This window comes from Pyrus communis, chromosome 10, assembly GCF_041283825.1.
Source record: "Pyrus communis isolate YQ-2024b chromosome 10, ASM4128382v1, whole genome shotgun sequence".
Lineage (NCBI taxonomy): Eukaryota > Viridiplantae > Streptophyta > Magnoliopsida > Rosales > Rosaceae > Pyrus > Pyrus communis.
The window spans coordinates 14,133,996-14,152,713 of NC_142574.1; the positions used below are offsets into that span (position 1 = coordinate 14,133,996).

The window sequence follows — 18,718 nt, forward strand, 5'->3', positions numbered from 1 at the left end:
GCATAAGAAAAAGTCAAGGTAATTTAATATATTATTAAGAGATAATATTATGATTATAAAGTCTTAATATTATCCCTCAACAATAACTAAAAATTATTTTAACAGTTTTCCCATTTAACAGTTTAAAATCCTACTCACTCAACCGTTTTGATTACAACACAAACCGACATTTCAATGGAAATCTAACACTTATCAGAACATAAACACAAGCTACGCTGTTACAATTGTGCGAACTTGTAGCTTCTTGACTAACCTAATTGTGATTTTTTTTTTAACAAACGATAATATCTATATTAAGAAGTGGAGAGTAGGTTAAGCCTCACAATGTCTAGTAATAATGTGATTCAAATTTACTTTTGGCAAGAATTAAATCTAAGATCTTTCACTTACAAATGAAGAATAATACTATTAAACCGTAGTACTAAATAACATAAATTATTAAACTATATGAACATTTCTTATGGCTTTTATGCAACGTTCAACTCAACAAAATAAAAATAAAATAAAAGCAAATGCATGCTTTAACATAAACAAAGCCACTTTTGTGGGACCTCAACATACATCAGTTTGAAGAAGTGGAACTACTTTGTCTAGGATTTGGAAGGCTTCTTTCATGGTTGGTCTTTTTTGTGGGCTAAAACTAGCACAACTAAACCCTAATTTCAAACAAGCCAGCAAGGCATCTTCCCTGCCCTCCACCTCAGCCCTAATCACCACGTCAACCATTATTAAAATTCGAATTTTCTCCTCCGTCAGCGAACCCGGTGTCCATTGGGCAACCAATTCTCGTTCCGAAGGTATCCTTCCCGTGAGAAGCTCAAGCAAGACTATACCAAAAGAATACACATCCCACTTGGGGTTTGGCTTCAAGTTCTTTAGGGACTCCAGTGCTTGATACGGCGAAGATGCGCTCCCCGCTCCCGCGGATGGCATTGCGGCGGGGCTGCCACCAATTGGGAGCACATCATGCGTACCTTCGCGAGTGGCCGTGGATTTTAGGCTTCCAAAGTACCCCCGGGCTGAACCACTAGCTTTTTGACCAATCGTGTTACCTAACACCAGCTTATCAAGGCCGAAATCGCTAATTATAGGTTCCATATCAGAATTTAAAAGAATGTTGCTAGGTTTGATATTTCCATGCACATGTTTCTTCTCATGGATGTACGCCAGCCCCCTCGCAACCCCTCTTGCTATCTTCATCCGAGTTTCGAGAGGTAGATGACACGGCGACGACGCTGCTCTTCCTACAAAACAATTCAAACATGTTTGAGATCTACCACACTAGTACAAGAAATTCATGAGGATAAGGAACACACTAATTAACCAAAAGTTCCGCACCGAAAACATAGAACAATTGTACTATTGACTACAAATACGAAAGACATTTCAATGTGAATGTAACACGCGAGTAATTGCCGCTCTAGTTTTACTATTTTGGGGGAAAAAGCCAGACTAGTAGACGCAGAGGAGTAGGGCTTGTCAATGTCAAGTACCAATGTGGACACGGATTCTATGGGCTCTACTGTTTCAACTTTTTCTAGCAGGAAAATGATTTTCCAATTTTCCATGGTTCACATGCAGTTATTAAGCACACATAATTTAACTAACATACGCCAAAAAGGGAGAGGAAAGAGAGCTTACTGGTGTTGGTGGTGGCAAGGCTGCCATTGGAGACATAGTCATAGATAACAAGCTTCTCATCGTCTCCCCAGTAAAACCCACGAACCCTAACCAGATTCGGATGCCTCACCTTTGCAATGGCCCGCACTTGGCTCTCAAAATCCCTCATCTTCAAAACCCTACACTCTCCTATCCTCCTCACAGCAAGCTCAGTCTTGTCCTCCAGCACTGCCTTGTACACAATGCTTGGGCCACTGGCTCCCAATATATAAGCTGATGCTTTCAGCAGTGTCTCGAGCTCAAGCTCCGGTTGGTCCCCACCTTCTACCGTCACCAAGACGCTGCTTTTCTGAGCCTCCCCGTTCGGATTGTGCAGACCACCTAGTGGTCCATTTTTGTCATCATGGTCACTGTCTGAGCTTGTTGCCTCTGATTTCTCTTCCCCTTTTATTGTTATGCATGACCATGCTGCGGATTTTGCTGCATTGTGTCAAAGGTATTAATTATCGGTGTCCACAGAAATATCGAGAGTATGAAAATACAGAACTACACACAATATTTGATTTGGAGAAAAATTATATTTTGTGTAACTGTATCTAAATATCGCATATTTCGATGTGAACAGAAATATCGCGAGTCTGAAAATACAAAAATGTGCAAAAAATTGATATCAAGAGAATAATATCAAGAGAATAATATCCACATACCCTATTTTACTTCTCATATGCTTTTTTTTTATTTTCGGCCGTCGAATCCGATGAATTGAAAAAGATCAACGAATAGAAATTATCAAAGAATATGTAAGAAGTAAAATAGAATGTGTAGATAGCATCTCTCTAATATAAAAACTTTGAATGAAATTAATGCACTAAATCGGATCTAGCTAATATAGTAAACATTGATATGATGGGAAGGAAAGGGATTTTTGCAGTGCTTTTTCTACTCATGTTTTTGTTTTCCTAGGCTTAACCTTCATAAATGAAAGGAGAATTACGCTTAACGAAAATAGACAAGATATCAATATTGAGAGAAATAATAAAATGTACTAAATTAAATTGTAATCTAATATCAATTTCAAAATTTTTTTTTTTGATTAAAAATAAATTTTGTTAGATTAAAAATTAAACTAATCACCGGTAAGATTTGAACTCACTTTATCATATAAGGGTACAACACATTGACTAATGCGGTAAAGTGCCACTTGCAATCAATTCCAAAATTCCAAAACTTAGTGCATACCTTTTGGATCTGGGTCTTGTTTTGTGACAACTCTTGAGTTGAGACTTTTTCTCTTCCTGACGTGGTAGACATAGAGAATGACCAATCCAAGTACAGCTATTCCAGCCAAGTCCCCGACCACAATGCCGGCGATCGTGCCGGGTTTCAGCCCGGTCTGCGATTGATTCCGAGTCCCATTTGCTCCCCCAGAAGTGTTCGTTTCTGGGCCATTATCAAATGTTCTGGGAATGGCAGCAATCGCCGGAGAAGAAGAACTGGTATTAGTTGCCATATTCGGCGGTGTGGACAGAGTAGAAGGAATGGGACAGAGGGTCTTCAATGGTTTCCCACAAAGCTCACTGTTTCCTGCAAACTGCTCTGTTTTCTGACTGAGCAGAGCCGGCGAGTCGGGAATCGGTCCGGTCAAATTGTTGAAGGAGAGATCAATGTTGGAGTTCTCCGAAACCCTTTTCACGAAACCAACAGGAATTTTTCCAGAGATTTTGTTGTAGGAGAGGTTCAAGTAGCGCAGCTTTTCGCCGCCGAAGTCGAGAGGCAGAGTCCCGTTGAGGAGGTTGGAGGAGAGATCTAAAACCTCAACGGAATTAAACCCAGCTGGGAGATTTCCGGTAAAGTAATTACTCCTCAGAGAAATTACGGTGAGGTTTTGTAAAGAGGTGAGATTTTCTGGGATGTCTCCGGCCAAGTCATTGCCGGAGACGTTGAGAAACTGGAGGCTTTTGAGGCCCGAGACGAGCTCATCCGGCAGGTCGCCAGAGATGAAATTGTTGGAGAGGGAGAGGACCTTAAGCTCTGAGGCATTGAAGAGGGTGACAGGCAGAGACCCATTGAAGAAATTCTTGGAAAGATCGAGTCTCTGGATGTGTTGGAGTGAACCCAGCTCGGGTGAGATTGAACCCACCAGGTGGCTGTTGGGGAGGACTAAGCTGGTGACTCTGAACATGTCTGGGGTACCTGGGTTTCCCAGCTGGGTGCACGTGACGCCAATCCAGGAACATGGGGTTTCGTCTTCGTAGTTCCAGTTGTCGAGGACTGAGAGCGGGTCGCTGATGATTGAGTACTTGAAGGAAAGCAGCAGAATCCCATCTGAGTTGAGAGCAAATGCTGAGGGAAGAAGAAGAAGAAGAAGAGGAAGAGGAAGAAAAATGGAAGCAACCCTCCACCAGATCATGATTGTTTCTTGAGCTGGGTGAAGATGAGCATGCTGGGTTTAATGGTTTATGGAGGTAGAGAAAGGGCTGAGAGAGAGAGATGGTGGCCAACCGCAGGTTGTTGTTTTGGTCAACAAATCTAAAAGGGATTAAGGAAACTGAGAAGCTTGGGGTTTAGAGAAAAAGAGAAAAGATGGTTTTGATTCTGTCTCTCTCTCTCTCTCTGCCAACCCTGAGGGAGAGTTTAGTAGGAGAGGAAAGCTGAGAGGGAATCTTGTTTCATGTAGGGCGGAAGAAAAGCAAGTGACATAGAGCCCATAATATATTTTACAGATGAGTTAGGGCTCGTTTGGATGTACTTTTAAAATGGTTGAAAGCGTTTTTAGATAAAATATTTTTGGGTACCAAATGCAAGTGCTTTCTACAAGAAGCACCAATTATGTGCTTTTTACTAGAAGTACTTTAGGTGCTTTTTTTCAGGATTTACTTGCATTTTTACTAAAAATTGGTTTCAAAAAACATTTTCACCAAAAGCGTTTTCAGTTATTTTAAAAGCACATTCAAACGAGCTCTTAAGTTCTACCATCCTGTTTGGGTATTCACATGGAAATTTGATCTAACTGAACTGCCTTTGCACTTTTATCCACCACGGATTGTCCACTAGTTGGGAACATAAACTAGGTCCGTATTTCATACAACAAGTTTTGGGTTCGATTCCTAGCACTGGTGAATCACACAATGGTGGCCAAGGAAGGCAAAAATGCATCTGCGAGTCCTCCCGGGCCCTAAAAGGGTGGACTGCCATGGTGAAATTGTCAGCTGGTCCCTTTTTTGAAAAAAAAAAAAAAGAAAAGAAAATGGAAAAAAAAAACCGAGAATGACTTGTATAAAATGAGAATGTCAAAGGGGAAAGGGATCCTCTCCGGATCTCTTCCACCAAATCCACCAAGTCAAGGGATCTAGGCCCTTGAAATTTGATCCAATGGCTAAAGTTATTATAACTTTTAAATGGGCCCCCTGTTTTTAACCGTTGAATCAAATTTCATGGGTCCGGCTCCCTTGACTTAGTGAATTTGGTGGAAGGGATCCGGAGAGGATACATTTCCTGTTAAAGGGGACAATACTCCAAATTAAGCAGACAATTTTCTTTGGAGAATATAAACCACGTAGTAGTATCGTGTTTTTTTTTAACAAACGATATTATCCACACTAAGGGGAAGGGGTGGGCTTAGTCTCACAATGGGCTAGCAATAATATGGTTCAAATTCTTCTTTGGCGATAATCAAACCTAAGACCTTTCACTTACAAATGAAGAGTACTACTACTAGAACGTAGTACCAAGTGACAGTAGTATCGTGTTATTGGCAAGGTTCTAAAAAATATTAGGCGCTAGTCGGGTGGCAGGCTAGAGCCTAGCGCCTTGGCGTCTAGGCGGATTTAAGTAAATTTATTATATTTTGTGTAAATAAGCGTTTGCTTATACTTAAAATATATATAATTTCATCATAAACTACAAAATAGAATGACGTATATATTATGAAGTATTGAAACATGATGAAAACATTAGGAACAAGGATATAATGTGTGTTCATTTAAGTATGCAACAAGTCTCTTATAATTTATTGAAAAAATATATAATCCAAAATGAAAGTTATCTATTTTCTGTCTAAGTGAGTTATGACCTAGACGGGTGCCTCAATAGGTATAGGCACCTTTTATTAACTTTCAAACATCTAAGCATTAATTAGGATGGCATATCAATGAATTATAAATTGTACAATTGAGGTCCACTGTAAAGCGGGAGAAAATCTGTTGTATCATCAGGAGTATATACTCATGAGTTTTATCAAGTTGTTTGGGCCTAAAATATTATTGCTGGGCCGAGCAGCAGGATGCGCTCGGCCCAAGGTGATGACAAATAATATGGGCCGAATAATAAGGCCCGGGCCAACTGGCAGGGTCAGCCAAATCCTAAAAAGTCCAGATAAATAGAAAGGTCGAGGAAGTCCTGGTACAACTAGGATTCTCGACCAGCAAGGAATGAAGTCCCGAGAAGAAGGAAAATTCAGAATCCCAGTGGGAGTAGGTTTGTTCGAGGAAGAGGCGAAGTGGGACAAGGACTCCCAATCCAAATCGGAGTCGGATTCAAGGAATGGGGCACTATAAATACAAGAAATCATGCAAACGGAAAAGGACCTTCAACTCAGCATACAATTGCCCTGCGCAAAACCTCTCAATCACCTTGAGATTTTTCCTTTTCTTTTTCCTGCCGACACACCTTCAGTTTGGATAAACAGCACTGTGGAAGCAACCGGCGAGCACCTTCAGTTTGGATAAACAGCACTGCTGCCGCAGGATCAGCCGACCAAGAAGCATCTTCAGTTTGGATAAACAGCACTGCGTCGAGGCCGACCGATTATCTATCCAAGTCTCGGTCGAGGAAGGTTTTCGAACCTTTGTTGGCAGAGGTCACCTTACTAAGCTCTCTCGGCATAGTTAGGTGTTACGAATTACATTGCTCGGCGTACTGGTTGCCGAGTGGTTTTATGATTGGATACTCACAGGTGAGTTTCAGGGTTCGGCATTCCGACGGCCGAACTACGTTTACCATCAAGACATATATCACGTTCGAGTACCTGTGCCCATACACCTTGGTCTCGATTCGACGTGCTTATACTCTCACGAATATAATCACAGTGACCGAATCGGGCTCGGACGATTTGTGAACTCCGCAGAAGTAGCAGCCTTGTCTTCAGGCTGTAGAACCCAGAGACCGAGAGTGTTCCTTCCTCGGTCGCAATCGCAAGTTAAAGAAGTCCGCAACGCGCTCAAAGCTACATCAACAGATTTTACTCCTCGGCCAGGCTCGGCCGACGAGTTGGCACGCCTCGCATTCGACCGAAGGACGTAGTTAGCTTATTAGTTACTCGGCCTGCGCGCCACGTAGGTTTTGTAATTTTTAGGGTCAACATTTTGGCACGCCCAGTGGGACCATTGTGCTAAACCTTCGGAGTTCATGACCATTGAGACACGGTCTACGAAGCAGAAAACAACCATGGGAAAGTCAACAACTGACTTGCCAGTGCAAGGCCTTGGGCAGGATTTGCATTCTACAAAAAATCCGATCATAATTGCGCCGCCCGAGGCCACTAGTATAACACGCCGGGAGAGTGAAGTCTGTCTCGGCGGACAACCTTACAACCCCACAGTCCCGAATCAAACAGCTGGAATGTTCATGGAAGGGATTGTAGAAGATTGTGATGACGATGGTGGAGAAGGTTCCGATCCACCAACTAGGACATTCCTTCGGAGACGACTGGATGAACAATATCGTCAGGTCGAGCAGTCGATTGGTCAGAAGATGAATGATTTGCTAGACGCAATACGTAGTAATAGCGATACACAGACCAGAATGCTTGAACTACTAGTCAGTAAAGCTTTCGAAGATGGCCAGGTCGGCCAACCACGGCAGCTCCCGACGAATGTGCCCATACCAGCCGAGAGAGGGTCCGCTCGGCCACAACCAGTCCCCTTAGAAAGAAGAGGACCAGGGAATAGAGCCGAGGGACCAAGCCAGGGAGAAAAAGTCGCCTCCATAAACGTGACCGAAGTCCAGAGAATGATTGATTCGGCCCTAAAAAAAGGGCCGAAGTTTCCAAAATTCATTCACCCGTACCCGGCTTATGTGGAAAGGTTTGAATACCCACGAGGATTTAAGATCCCCGATTTCAGCCTCTTCGCCGGGGAATCATCATTATCCTCACTAGAACATGTGGCTCGGTTCACAGCGCAGTGTGGGGACGTCAATAGTGATTTTTACAAACTACGACTGTTTAACTTTTCACTGACAGGCTCGGCTTTCGCCTGGTACATTAATCTCCCACCCAACTCCGTGCAGAGTTGGGAAGAGTTGGTTGAAAAGTTCCATGAACAATTTTATCGGCCAGGGATGGAGATGTCCGTATCCTCCTTGGCCAGGATGGCTCAAGCATCTGATGAATCTCCAATGGAATACCTAACAAGGTTTAAATCGGCCAGGAATTGGTGCCGAGTGCCACTCCCCGAAGTCGAATTCGTCAGGATCGCCCTCAACGGATTAGACGTGGAATACAAAAAGAAGTTTCTGGGGGCAAATATTCGAGATATGTACGAACTTGCTCAACACGTCGAACAATATGAGTATCTGCTCCGAGAAGAGAAGATATCAAAGTCACCATCCCGGGGGACGTTGTATAAGAACCCCACGGTGAGCTATGCATCGGCCGAAAGTGAAGACCCTCAGTACGCTAGCGTGGATGCAGCCGAGATAATAATAGACAAACCCTATGTTTGCAAGGCTTTGGCACAAGTAAATACCAAAGACGCCAAAACACGTTTGACCGCCGAGGAAACGGCTAAGTCATCAAAAGTATACACTTTTGATATCACCAAAGCTGACGCAATTTTCGATCAATTATTGGCAGCAAAAATCATCAAGCTTCGGCCGGGGCATACTATCCCTAAGGCCGATGAATTAAAAGGAAAGATATACTGCAAATATCATAATTCTAATAAGCATGCAACCAATAATTGTGTTGTGTTCCGGGACACAATTCAAAGCTGGATTGAAAAAGGAAAGTTGAAATTTCCGGAAAAGATGGCGGTCGACGTTAATCCTTTCCCTTCAACAACGATTGGTATGGTGGATGCTCACCTTCCCAAAAACAAAGGGAAGGCCGAATATGTCCCGGTGCAGCATATCCGTCGACCAAATGGTCAAACAAGACTAAAGCTTGATATCTTTTCAAATGCACCACCAACGGAACAATCGGCGCAACCCGCCGATGAGCCGATGACAAGGTCAAAATCCGACGGAACTTATGGATCGAAGGTGTTATGTGACCATTGTAAAACACCAGTGGAGCCTGGAAGGAAGATATCTTCAACACCACCTGCGGCCCCTACAACATCGTCGACAGGGTTAAGTCCACGGCATCAAGTGTTTGATCGACTCGGCCCACAAGTACGGCCGAAAGACCCGACCTCGGTCAGGCGACGTCTGGATTTCGACGCACCTTTCTACAATGAGGATTATTACTCGCGCAATGCTAATAGTTCGGCCTCACCGGCCAATCGCAAAACTTTCAAACCACCAAGGACATCGGATCAACGCTGGTACAGTTACAATTCTCCGACAGGTTTGTATACGGCACTGTCCAAATCCCAAAAACGTCGTCGTCAACGAATAGATTGCATGGCTCGGCGACGAGGAGCGCAGGCCAGCCCGGCCAATCAATGGCAACCAAAACAGGCCGTGGAAGATAGTAGCGAACGGCCAACCCCGACTATCATGACCGAGTTAGCCGAAGGGAAGAAAGTAGCGGAGGCTGATTTCGAAACCACCATTGAGGAGGCTGAGAAACGTATTAAGATCCTTCTCCGGCCTGGGGAAACGAGAGCTCGTCTAGAGTACTTTACAAAAGAGGCCGAAAGGAAACTTTCTCCGTTACCACCGCGCGAGCCGCTTATCAAAATACGGCGCAACTTACACCCTCCGTTCCTCGGTGCATCCATGGAATACATGCGAGAATTTCATAAGAAGTACTCCGCAAATGACTTGTACGGACTCCCCAAGGCATGTCAGGAAGCCCTCGACTTGGCGCTAACTTGCCCTGATGCCGAGCAAATTATCCAGAAAACTTCTGATCCAGCCATTAAAGCTAGGTTTCAACATATCCGGGAGGCTCGGGTCCTTGGTTTTGAGGTCGATCCTTATACAGATATCGACGCCGCCGAATTACCCTTTTCGCTCGAAGACCTTCAGCACTTACGATATCATTTCGAAGTCTTCTCGGCTGTATCGCTCTTCGGCCTCACGGCCGACGAGGAAAAACGGATAGCACGATTGGATACCTATTTAGACACAAGAAACGCCCGTATTGCATATGAAGAACGAGCCCGTGTAACAAAGGACCAACGAAAATCTTCGGCAGTACACATCGCCGAAGGAAATGGCTCACCCGCACTCGATTTGGTTCCCACGTCTCGGATACCGGCTTTTACCGAGGAACTCAAAAGTTTGATCGAAGATTTTCCGACGACTGCTACAGAGGATAGTTCTCCGGAAGACGACGACCATGACCCCATGGGCCCTTCGGTCCTCGAACATATGGAGATCAGTATGGTCCACGTCCTACCGGCTGAATTCCAACCGAGTACCCACCAGTCGAGCTTCTTGGACGGGGACGTAGTTGCCGAGGAAGCAACACAAGTAGACTTCGTCGCAAACGACGACGATAGAGAAAACCAGAGCGGGGACAACCTTAAAGCCGTTTTGGCCGAGCTATTTCCCCGCTCCCCCTCGGTTAATCTCCAACACCTGAAGCCGTTGTACGTCACGGCTCACATCGAAGGATTTCCCATTTCTAAAGTGTTTGTCGACTGTGGAGCCACAGTCAACATTATGCCGATATCCGTCATGAAGGCTTTACGTCGTTCTGATAATGAACTCATTCCATCAGGAATCACTATGAGCAGCTTTGTTGGTGACAAATCTCAGACCAAAGGGGTACTCCCGTTGGAAGTTAGCATTGCCGGCCGTCAACACATGACGGCATTCTTTATCATTGATTCCAAGACCGATTATAACGCATTACTTGGCCGCGACTGGATCCACCAAACCAGTTGCATTCCTTCCTCACTATACCAAGTCCTCATCTTTTGGGATGGCAAATCGGTCGTAGTCCATCCAGCCGATAACCAACCATTTGAAACCAACATGATTCAGGCTCGCTATTATGATGATCACGTCGGCTACATCACCCTCCAAGGCCTTAACGAGGATGGACGGCCGACGAGAATTTCGGTACAAAAAGTGATTGAGGTCGGCGCCGAGACTGTCCAACAGGATTCGGCGAGACTTGGCTTGGCGAACTTGGTCATCAGTGCCGATGATTGAGCACACCACGCAAGAACGGCGTCAGGCCGCGGTTTCGTCTACAATGGAACGTTTGCTGGCCCATTGGTACGCCATTACCAAGCAACCACATTCTGGCATCAATTTGATCGAATTTCTGGCCGAAGCAGATAACGGCCCCGTTCTATCGTTCGATAAAGTTCAGGCTGCGCCGGCCGAACTCGAAGACCATCGACCTCAAGTCAAGGACCCGTTAGAGGAAGTTAACGTAGGCACGGCCGAGGATCCTCGAACATTATTTATTAGTGCGTTACTCCCACCGTCCATGAAGGTCGAACTCCGTAAGCTACTCCATGAGTTTAAAGATTGCTTTGCGTGGAGTTATCATGAAATGCCTGGCCTCGACCGAAACCTTGTAGAACATGAGCTACGCATCAAGGAGGGGTGTAAGCCTTTTCGACAACCTCCTCGCCGATTTTCAAACGAAGTACAACTCGGCATTAAGGAAGAATTAGTTCGGCTTCTGAAAGCCGGGTTTATTAGGACCGCTCGGTATGTCGAATGGTTGGCCAATATCGTCCCCGTTTTAAAGAAAAACGGTGCCCTTCGCATTTGCATCGATTTCCGTAATCTAAATCTGGCTACTCCCAAGGATGAATATACGATGCCGATTTCAGATTTATTAATTGATGCCGCAGCTAATCATGAACTGCTATCTTTTATGGACGGTCATGCGGGTTACAACCAGATTTTCATCGCCGAAGCTGACGTCCACAAGACGGCTTTCCGTTGCCCGGGGGCACTTGGTACTTACGAATGGGTAGTCATGCCTTTCGGCCTCAAGAATGCCGGCGCCACCTACCAACGAGCCATGAATATGATCTTCCACGACTTAATCGGTACAATCGTCGAAGTTTATATCGATGATGTGGTCGTAAAATCCAAACGTCGTCAAACACACCTGGACGACCTAAGGCAAGCGTTCCTTCGCATGCGCAAAAACAACCTCAAGATGAACCCGGCCAAGTGTGCTTTCGGTGTTTCGGCCGGTAATTTCCTAGGATTTTTGGTACACCATCGTGGCATCGAGGTCGATGAAAATAAAGCCCGCGCCATCATCAGCGCCCCACCTCCGACGACAAAGAAACAGCTCCAGTCGTTACTCGGGCAGATAAATTTCCTCCGGCGTTTCATCGCCAATTCGGCCGGTAAAATGAAGGCATTCTCTACGCTCCTTAAACTGAAGGAGACCGACCGATTTGAATGGCGCGAAGAGCATCAAACTGCGTTTACGCAGATCAAGGTGGCCCTTTCCACTCCACCAGTGCTCGTTCCACCTTGTCGCAACAAACCCCTTAAGTTATACATTTCGGCAGCCGATGAATCCATTGGTTGCCTCCTCGCGCAAGATAATAATGTCGGGCGTGAACAAGCTATCTTTTACCTTAGCCGAAACCTGAATTCCCCAGAGATTAATTATGCACCTGTCGAAAAACTTTGCTTAGCGCTGTTTTTTGCCGCATCCAAACTTCGGCATTACATGCTCCCCACAGTTACGCAGGTCATCGCCCAAACCGACGTAATTCGATACATGCTGACTCGGCCTATGGTCAAAGGCCGAATCGGGAAATGGACACTCGCCTTATCCGAGTTCAGCCTTCAGTATGTACCACAAAAGGCCGTCAAGGGACAAGCCCTCGCCGACTTCCTGGCACAACACCCATCCCCTTATGGTTTTGAGGGGGGCGACGTCGACATCGGTTTCGTCACCACACGCGATAACCATTGGACTATGCATTTTGATGGTTCCAGTACTTCGACCTCGGCCGGGGTCGGTATCGCAATTCAGTCGCCGGACCACTGCCGATGGTATTTTTCTCTCAAGTTAGATTTCAGCTGCACCAATAATCAGGCCGAGTATGAAGCCCTCATTATCGGCCTCCATGTTTTACACGATCTGCGGGCCCCCCGCATTCTCGTCCTTGGTGATTCTGAGCTTGTGATTAACCAGCTGAACGGCGTGTTTCGCTGCATGAGTTGTACTTTAGCTCCCTATCACATGGTCGCCACCTACCTGGCCGAGTCATTCGAACGAATCACATTTGAACACATTTCACGTATTCACAATACTGACGCCGACGAACTCGCCCAGATCGCCTCCGGAGCACAACTCATGGGGGGCAAGCTAGGTCGAATTGTGGGAATTGCGACCACGGGTCAACGATCGTACCCCGCCTTGATCAATCAACAAACTCTCCAACGCGCGCACGTAATACGTACAAGGGTAATGTCGCTCCCATCCCTACTAGAACGAGGAGATCCCATGGAAGTATGTGCCGTCGAAGTAGAACCAGATGATTGGAGAAAGACGATGTTACGGTACCTCGATAACCCCAATGGGAAACACGAACGAAGAACGAAGGTGCTCGCCACGAATTATGTGTCGTATCAAAATGAATTATATCGCAAGGGCGAGGATGGTTTACTACTTTTGTGCCTCGGCCCACACGAGGCTGCCCAAGTAATGGCCGAGGTACATGAAGGAATTTGCGGAGCACACCAATCTGGACGAAAGATGCGCTGGTTGCTCCGACGACACGGTTATTTTTGGCCCAATATATTAAAGGATTGCATCGAATATGCACGGAGATGCGTATCATGCCAAATTCATGGACCCGTGCAAAGAGCCCCGGCCGTATTGCTACACTCGGTTACTAAACCATGGCCGTTCAGGGGTTGGGCAATGGATGTAATTGGCAAAATCACGCCGTCGTCAGGGGCAGCGAAGCACGCATGGATAATTGTAGCAACCGACTATTTCACTAAGTGGGTCGAGGCAAGGTCATACGCCGAATTAACTGCTAAAGAGGTATGCAACTTCGTAGAGGAGAATATTGTGACCAGATTCGGCGTGCCAGAAACAATCATAACTGATAATGGCACTATATTCACGGCCGATAGATTTAGGGAATACGCGGCAAGTTTGAATATCCGACTCGAGCAATCTACGCCGTACTACCCACAGGCAAACGGACAGGCCGAGGCAAGCAACAAAGTGTTGATCGGCATCCTTGAAAAAATGGTAAAAGAGAAACCTGGTTTGTGGCATTTAAAGTTATATGAAGCATTATGGGCATACCGAACTTCACCCCGGTCGGCCACTGGAACCACTCCTTATGCGTTAACTTATGGACACGATGCTATGTTACCGGTCGAGTTGAGTATAAGCTCGTTGCGAGTAATCGAGCAGAATGATTTGTGCAGTACTGAATACAGTCAAGCGATGCGACAAGAGTTGGAAGACTTAGAAGAAAGTCGAATCGACGCAGGTAACTTGTTGATTGCGCAAAAGAAAATTGCCGAACGAGCATATAACCAGCGTGTAAGACAAAAAACGTTCGGCGAAGGAGAATTGGTTTGGCAAACTGTGTTGCCTATTGGAATCAAAGACCCCAGGTTTGGTAAGTGGTCGCCAAATTGGGAAGGGCCATTCATCGTTCACAAAGTCCTCGGCAAGGGGGCATATCATTTACGAGATCGGACGGGTTCAGTTCACAAATTGCCGATTAATGGAAAGTTTTTAAAGAAGTACTACCCAATTACATGGGAAATGCAAGAGTAAGACCATTATACTGACAGCAAAACGACCATTGTATTGATGGCAAAATAACCATTGTATTGATAACAAAAAGAATCATTACAAGAGAACAAATACAATGATTTAAACTCCTAGGGGGTCGAGGGGAGGAAAGTCTCAAGGGCAGCTTTCAGCTCCAGCCACTTCGCCTCGCTCAAAATTATCTCAGCCTGCCGCGTCTTCTTGTTGCACTGCAGTTGCTGGATACGCCGTGCGCCGGCAGCGAAGGCCGTCAGCCGAGCCTTGTTAGCCTCAAAATCCTTCTCAAGCTCGGAAGCAGCAGCCGACCTTTGGCGTCGAAGGTCAGAAATCTGACGCTGGAGGTCAGAGATCTGGCGATCAAACTCGGTCAGCTTTGCTTTCTTTGCCTTGAAAGCCTCCATCTCTACTTGGCCAGCCTCATACGCGACCTTGGCCACCTTCAAATCGTCCTCGGCCTGTAGGGCACGCTCGAAGATAAGAAAGTGTTGCCGAGTCCGCTCCAGGAGGTCGGTTAGGAAAGAGATGCCCTCCGGGCTCAGGTGACCACCACTGGCGAGGTCATTAAGACATTCTCCAACAGAGTCAAGGCCCTTGCACCGGAGAGCTTGGGAGGCAGTCAGAGACAAGACTTCGTGCAGCTTCACGAAGACTTCGGCGGGCGTGGCTCCCGCCGATTCGGCCGGAGCTGCAGAGGAGCCGGCCTCACCGGTCGTGCTCTGAAGAAGAGCGTCAAGCTCCACTTCCCACGACGGCTGCACATAAAAAGAGAACTTAGTGAAGGAAAGAAAAACGTGATATAATGCATAAAAAAGGGAAGTGTTTTAGACCTGCCGAGAAGAGACTTCGGCCATGCCCTCTGGGTCATTGCTCGAACCCAGGGAACTTAATGGCCGAGCCCAGTGCCTTAGACCGCTACGCAATTCACGCGGCCGGTGGAGGTCATCTACATTTGATGGCCACGATGGCGGCCAAGAAATGTAAACAACGCCCCTCGGCGCGTAAAATTGCCGGTGAAATGAATGTTCGGGCACCTGACATTTAATAGTTTAAAAAAAAAAAAAAAAAAAAAAAAAAAAAAAAAAAAAAAAAAAGCAAAACTTACAAAGGCCGAAGAGACTTCCTGCGGAGGAATGGGAGGATCTTCGTCCTGCGGGTGGATCGGCGTTTCAGCCGTGGCCTCAGGATCAACAACAGGTCTCTTGCCACGATCCGCCGCAGTAGGACGTGGTCGAGCGGTCGCCTCGACGACCGAAGGAGGATGGACGGGAAGAGAGTTGACTGGTCGACGACGGCGTTCCAACGGAACTTCATCACTCTCGCTCTCGACATCCTGAACAAAAGAGATCATTTAGCATTACGACCGGAAACCTAAACAACCAAGAGTAGGAGCAGAATTATACCTCCAAAACGACCGTTGGAGTCGAGGGAGCTTCGGCAGGCGCAGCCGACTTCCCCGTTTCAGGCGCCACGACCGGCTCCGAAGCTGCAGCAGGTGCAACGATTGGATCGGCTGGGGCAGCCGGCACAGAAGGAGAGCCGGCGGGAGTAGGCGTCCCAGTAGTGTCACTGGGGACGACATGAATTTCCCGGTCGCCCTTCTTCGCAAATTTCTTGACGCGTTTAGAAGGGCGATGGGCCTCCTCCGCCGGCTCGGCCTCTCGGTGGGGGCGTTTGGAAGGGACCGTCCGCTCGGTGATAAAGGTCCTCTTCTTGGGCACAAGCTTCTTTGCCCTTGCCACCGCGGCGACCACCTCGACCGTTTTCGACCCGCGACCCCCTGAAATAGCAAAGTAATTAGTAACAAGTACAAGTGAGTTTCTCTGTTTCTGGGGTAGCAAAGTAATTAGTCAACAATATACCTTGGACCGACTCCTTAGTTTGAGTCGAGGGCGCTGGTCTTGGCCGGTCACCAAACACTTTGCTCACCACGTCTTCGGCCGAGGCACCGAAGAAGTCGCCAGTGTACTCGTCCCACCAGTCCCCAAATGTGTCGGTGCCCAAGGATTCCGGAACGGTTGGCCGAAGACGGAACTTCTTGCACCGATCCTGAAACTCTTGCTCCATCGACCGGCACTCCCTCTCGGAAGAACCAGAAAGACGCCCCCGGCTCAGGAGGGAACGAGAGACGATCAGGGGTACGGGGCAACCTTGGAGGTAGCCGAGCTGTCGGGCAACAAAGTGAGGCTGGTAGACCTCCCAACCGGCTCGGCGGGCATCGCAACCAAGGGGAAGGTCGCGAGCCAGTACGATTGACCCCCAGGACTGACGAAGGCCTGCGTCCTCGGCCGCGGCCCAAGTTGCCGTCGGGAGCCCGATTGAAGCAGGATACTTCTGGCGCCGGCACACCAGGAACTCGTCGTCCGAAAGGACGTCAAGGCCGAAAAAGTGCTTGAGGACCTCGTCAGCCCGGTGAGGAGGAACCGGTCGAGAGGCAAGTTGGGGGCCGAGGGCGGCCGAGCGCTGAAAGGCGGGGACCTCAGGCCGAAGGGTGGAGAAATAGACCTGCAGCCAGAGTTGGAAAACCCAGAGGGGCCCATTCTGGTGCGGGTCAATCTTGTTGATGGTCGTCTCGGCCAAGCAACGAAAGAGGTTGGCAAGAATAGCCGAGCTGAGCGCCAGAGAATGACCACTAGCCAGGGCCTGGGCCACCGGCATATTCTCGACCAAGCACTTGTTCGACTTGGTACAACAAATAAATTTGTTGTACCAATAGAAAAGGAAGGCTTCGTGTTCTCCCTTCTTGAGACTATCCTCGCCTCGGCCGGCAAAGTGGAGAATCAGAGTGTTGTAGTTGAAGAAGTTCTTATGAAGCTTCTGAACTTCTTCTCTGGAAGGCTCTCGATCTCCTCGGCTGAGCGTTTCGACGGCCCGCTCGTCGAAAAGTGCCTTCAGGTCAAGAAGGGAGGGACATCCAGAAAGAGCAGCGTCAATTGGGAGGCCGGATGGTGGAGTCCCAAGAATAGCCGAGATGTCGAGGATAGTAGGGCCGAGGGGTCCGAATGGAAGGACCATGGTGTTGGTGGCCGAGCACCATAGAGTCAAGGCCGCCATAAGCAGCTCCTTATCCATGGTAATCTCCATGGTCGATAACAGGATGGCATCATAGATGCCGAGGGCTTTCCATTCCTCACCGAAGGTTGATCTCATTCGATCCACCCAGGCAGCCCAGGCTGTAGTGGTCGAGGGCCAAGCTCCTTGAGGCCGAGCCAAGCACCATTTGGACCAGTCGAACCCCTGGAGCAGGGGTGTTAGGCATTGCTCTTTGAGAAGATTGGTGATACACGACGGCACTGCATCCCTGAAGAGGGGGCCCAGAATCTGATGAGAGGTAGCCATGTCATTCTCAAAGCGTAGTGTTTTGATCGCATTCCGATCAATGAAATCTTTGCATTTGTTGATCTCGTCAGAGAGCTTCGAGATAAAGGAGGCCATTTGGAAAGGTGATAGGAGATAGTTTGGAAAACTGGTGAAGAAATCGCAGAAGGAAGAACGGGAAGGGTTTTGGCTTGAACAGGTCTGAGAGAATCGGGATTTTGGAGTTTCTGAAAGCGTAAGATGCGAATGGTGGAAAAGTGGGTATTTATAGGCTTTTCAGAATGAATATCAAACGTCTGAAATTCGGAAGGCGCTGGAATTAAAAAAGCACTGGTTTAATTTTGGGGGAAACTTAACCCGGAAAGATTCCAATCATTTCGGATATGTTGGGAACCTGCGAAGAGGGGATCGAGGAGTCGAAAATCCAGGACGCACGATCGCGTGCGGCGCCAGTTTCAAAGCATTAATGAGGATAAGACGTTCCAGTTAGGGCACGGTTTCGAGGCTCACGATTGAAAGTTTTAAGAGCAGCGGAGAATCGACACGTGGCCACGCGTTGGGGGCAACGAGGAAAGTGCAATCATGTCTCATAAATGCGCAGGAATAACGGTCATTAAGGAAGTAAAATCCAAAAAGCAATAAACGTTTTCGCTTCTTCAAGGTCGAGGCCCGACCAAGAGTTAACGGTCGGCGACCTCAGAAGCGAGGGGGCAATGTTTGGGCCTAAAATATTATTGCTGGGCCGAGCAGCAGGATGCGCTCGGCCCAAGGTGATGACAAATAATATGGGCCGAATAATAAGGCCCGGGCCAGCTGGCAGGGTCAGCCAAATCCTAAAAAGTCCAGATAAATAGAAAGGTCGAGGAAGTCCTGGTACAA

At 47.3% G+C, this 18,718-nt stretch overlaps 1 protein-coding gene across 1 annotated transcript; it reads right to left on the minus strand.

The window, feature by feature from the left end:
* Window positions 1–435: 435 nt before the first annotated feature.
* On the minus strand, window positions 436–17,956 carry LOC137729616 (uncharacterized). The gene is given in 9 exon segments (XM_088678044.1): window positions 436–1,244; window positions 1,642–2,100; window positions 2,860–3,969; window positions 3,972–4,016; window positions 14,859–15,114; window positions 15,627–15,854; window positions 15,925–16,301; window positions 16,384–17,203; window positions 17,345–17,956. Coding segments are annotated over 9 exon segments (4,599 nt in total). The 3' UTR covers window positions 436–552.
* Window positions 17,957–18,718: the final 762 nt, after the last annotated feature.